The sequence below is a fragment of the Gavialis gangeticus genome, unplaced genomic scaffold (assembly GCF_001723915.1).
Source record: "Gavialis gangeticus isolate Ggan-Ray unplaced genomic scaffold, GavGan_comp1, whole genome shotgun sequence".
NCBI classification, from domain to species: domain Eukaryota; kingdom Metazoa; phylum Chordata; order Crocodylia; family Gavialidae; genus Gavialis; species Gavialis gangeticus.
The window spans coordinates 18165946-18170232 of NW_017729028.1; the positions used below are offsets into that span (position 1 = coordinate 18165946).

Genomic DNA, 4287 nt, shown 5'->3' on the forward strand with positions numbered 1-4287 from the left:
ATTTATAGGGAATAGAGAGGGAGAGAAAAAGTCAGAAATGGTTGGGGAAGGGGAGGGAATGCATTTTAAAGGAAAAAAAGAAAAACTGGGGGTTTTGCTACACTATGAGTAGAGGTATTCAAAGTAAGGATAAAAGGAAACTGCACAAACCTATGAATAATAACAAATTAATAATTGTATGTAATTTATGAAAGAAAATGCAAGGCAAATTAATAATCCCCTACCATTGTATCAATGAACTTTCAGTGTAATATTCTACTAAAATTAAGTACATGGAGAAAAGTTAGGAGTCACTTCACCAAGATAAGTAAAAAAAAAAAAAAAAAAGTTACTTTTTAATATGGCAGCAGTCAGATGGTAAATATGTTAATAGGAACCTGCTAGTCATTTTTTAATTTTTGGACAAGGCTGTCTTTCATTTGCGTGAGAGGATTACTAATGATACAAGGATTAAGCAAAATAACATATTTTATTTTGAAAGCAAATGAGCAGCACTTAAGAACTCTAAATGAAAGTTGAATTTCTAAGTTTTCCTCCAGTGCTGCCTAACACTTGTATTTAAATTTAGTTTAGTTTCCAAACCATCAGGGAGGCGATGAGGCCAGGCTTAACTGAGAGCCACGCTGAGCACTAAGCCAGTTTTCTAGTACTGTACTCCAGTTTGGTTATTAATCAAGTTTCAAATTACTACAGCAGCTTGACTAATTGTATTAATTTACTTTCTTAAGGCAGAATGGGGAAACAGAACAGCAAACTGGCCCCTGAAGTGATGGAGGATCTGGTGAAGAGCACAGAGTTTAATGAACACGAACTCAAGCAATGGTACAAAGGATTTCTAAAGGACTGTCCAAGCGGTAGACTGAACCTTGAGGAATTTCAGCAGCTCTATGTGAAGGTATGTTGCTTATTAATTTCCTACTACCAGGGTACTGGGGGATTCCTCAGTTAACATGTGCAATGCCCAAATATTCTTAATGAGTACTATTCAGATTAAATTATACGTTGACAGAGAACAGTAATGTAAGCAGATATGTAGGAATTCCTATACCAGTCAGACAAGTGGTCAGGACAGTTCAGTATTATCTCTCTGACAGTGACCAGCATCAAATGTTTCAGAGCAATGATTGCATTTGCCCAACAGGCATTTATTTTCTAAACCTTATTAAGTAAGGATGGTTTTATGCTCTGAAGGGAAGGGGTTATGGGCCCAGTCCTGGATGGTGAACTATGTTGGGAGGTCCTTACACTTCTGCAGTGCCATTAGTTTCTAAAATGTGTGTTCAGTGGATGCTTTTTGGTTCCTGCTAAGATTTTGGCCCTGGCTGTATTTTGGGACATTAGGTTCTGCAGATTAGTAATGTACCATGTACAGACTATGTATTTGAAGTTGCCTTTCCTCTTTCTTCAATGTCCCCTTGTCCTGACCTGCCTTAGTCCTACTGTTCATTATTTTATTACGGGTCATATCTACCACCTCTTGTGTTTTGTGCACATTTATTCATAATGGGTGCATCTACAGGTGCACTTTAATGTGGAGTAGATTAATTAGCTCCACAGTAACGCATCATGGTCTACACATGTGCCGGTATTAGGGTGCAGTAAGCTAATTAACTCTGCCGTAAGATAGTAGTGTTGGGGACAGTACTGTCTTACAGTGGGGTCATTTAGTGCACTAAAATACACGTGTAAGCACTGACCACTGGCATAAATTGCTCCTCGTCAGCCTAGGCAGCTGGGGGCCAGACCCTTGCCTGTTGCCTAGCCACACGACTCTGCATACTCCGCACTCTTGTGCCCCAGCCAGACCCTCCAGCTCCCTGTACCACCACCTGGAGCTGACCCCTAACCCTGCTGCCAGCTCAGGCCTGCTCCACCCCAGCTGAAAGCGCTGCTGTCCCAGGTGCACGTGTAGACACTGCGCTAGGGCACAATGTACTGTGGCTCAAAGAGCTCTGGAATTTAATCGTACTTGTAGATGCACCCAATGGGAGAAACACTGAAGACAATAGAAGTTTTTATGTTACAAAAATCATCACGTTCACAATAAAGTGCATAACATATTCATATTACAAAACAGTTGCATTTAAATTCAGAATTCTCTTTTAATTCCAAATGGAACTACTGCCTAAAGGTCAGAGGCTCCAAAATAATTTTAGTTAGGGAAAGGATTGGATATGGATGGTAAGTTCACAAAATTTAGTTCACTGTTATGCTGGGTAGCAGTATTTTTTTTTTAATACCATCTGTCAGTTTTAACAATGGTTTGTCGGGTTAATGCTTAATAAAAGTCCCTCTGTCTTTTATATGAAATGAATGCTTTAGCACATCTTTCCTGAATTTCCCCAGTCTCAGAACATTACTCCATAAAAACCTTAAGTAGTCTCTTTCCTCCTGCTTGCAAATGACATTGTACAATAACTCCTATCTGCAGAGGATATGAATTAAGCTCCCATTTGTGCACTTTCTGTTACCTCAAATTATCCTATTTTCACAAAGATTGAATGGCAATAACTGTTCTTCTGTGATGAATCTTCTGTGGAAGACTTTTTACTACTGTAGTGTTATGCTTTCTGCTGACTAGTTATTTATGGCCTCCATTTTAGATGATACTTGGCACATACCTTGCATTGACTCGCATCAAATATTTTTTCTTGTTTGTTTACAGAGAAAGTGAGCAAGCTTTTTCAAATTATAGCTGTGTAGCAAAACATACAGGGTGTTTGACTCTTCAGGAATCATTGTTTCCTGTTTGATAAACTGGAAATGAAAAGGGAGAATAAAATAATTATTTAAAATATTTTATTCTATGTTTGCAAGGGTTATGTCTTCTGAAATCTTCTTGGAGCCATGAACATTTCTTCCCTTCAAAAGTGCATCTAAACAGTTGATAGGGATTGTTGTAGACTTTGATAAAGTTCGGTACACCCAGATGAAATTCAGTCCCATGGTTAAGTAATGATAGTGCAACACGTAAACCAAAGAGCAGGCGGAGCAGTTTCCCACCATTTGGAAAGCTGAAAATTCTCTGATAACTCGGGTTCCTGGTTTTCTCTGTTTAAAAATTGCACATTCTCTGTTCTAACCCCCCCACACACACACACACACATTCTCTAACTAAAAGTGTGAAATCTGTGATTAAAATGAAATGCTGATATATGTATACATTATATATAGGTATAAATTCAACACAATGTTTTATTGATATATTTACAATTTTAAAGCAATTTGGAAGCCTACTGGTGCCTCAATCACTATAATAAAATAAGTTCTAAATACCTATAAATCTTGATATTTGATTTTGGGGTTTTTATCATGGAAAATCATGCTCCCCTGCCCACGTTGCCCACCAGAACACAAGCCCAAGCCTCTCACTCTCCCCCCATAGCCCCCCAGTCCTGCTGGTGCACCTCACTCCCCACCTGCAGCCCTCTGCTCTCCCAGCCCTGGCAAGGGCACCCCCAGCTACCAGGGCTGTGGGACCAGGGACCTGGGTCTGCAGCCCTCTGCAGCAGTGCCACCTCCCCTCACCTACAGACAGCATGGCCAGAGCGGAGTCTTTCGGTGGGGGCAGGTGTGGGCTGCCTGCGAAAGGCTCAGGATCCCTGCTGTGCTGTGCTCCACCGGGGCCTGCGGGGGGCGGGGGGGTAGGGGTAGCATGGTAGAGAAGGGCCTGGGCGAGGAAGCTTATTGCTACTACTGCAAGCCCTGCGCCACCCTGGTGAGGTGGCCCCTGCCCACCTGGCAGCAGTGGGGGGCATAACTCTGCACCGCTACCCCTACTGCTGCCAGGCAGACAGGGGGTGCCTCGCCGTGGCAGCACAGGGCTTGCAGTGGTGGCAATGAGCTTCCCCCCCCTGCTCTGCTGCGCCAGATCCTGCTTGCTAGGCTGCAGAGGCCCCGAGGGGAGGGCAGCAGGGCGGAGAGCCCTGAGCCTGGAATGGGCAGCCCACACCAACCTGCACCCCACACACAAATCTGGGGGCACATGCCCTCCTAGTAGTAAGCACAGTGGTAGGGAGCCAGCCCCCCCCAGATGAGCTGCCCACAGCCCCGTCCCACTCCCCACCAGGGCCCTGTGGCTGCACATGGCCCTGGGCCCCAAGCCCCACGCACCACCCAGCTGGGCAGTAGCCCAAGCCCCAACCCTGCCCAACTCCCTGCCTCCGTCCCTATGGGGACCTAAATCCACCCCCCACGCCCCCCAGTTTACCTGCTGGACCTGCTCTCCAGGCTGGCAGCCATGTGCATGTGTGCACATGGCCCACCCTGCCTGACCCCCCTCCTCCC

General features: G+C 44.6%; 1 protein-coding gene across 2 annotated transcripts in view; it reads left to right on the forward strand.

The window, feature by feature from the left end:
* Nucleotides 1-4287, forward strand: part of VSNL1 (visinin like 1) — a 190924-nt gene that overhangs the window by 78108 nt on the left and 108529 nt on the right. The window contains exon 2 of one of the 2 annotated variants that reach the window (XM_019520779.1): nt 733-895. In XM_019520779.1, the coding sequence (XP_019376324.1) occupies nt 734-895 (162 nt within the window). In that variant the 5' untranslated portion in view covers nt 733. Of the gene's footprint in view, nt 1-728; nt 896-4287 lie in introns of both variants that reach the window. The other variant, XM_019520778.1, reaches the window with a different exon arrangement.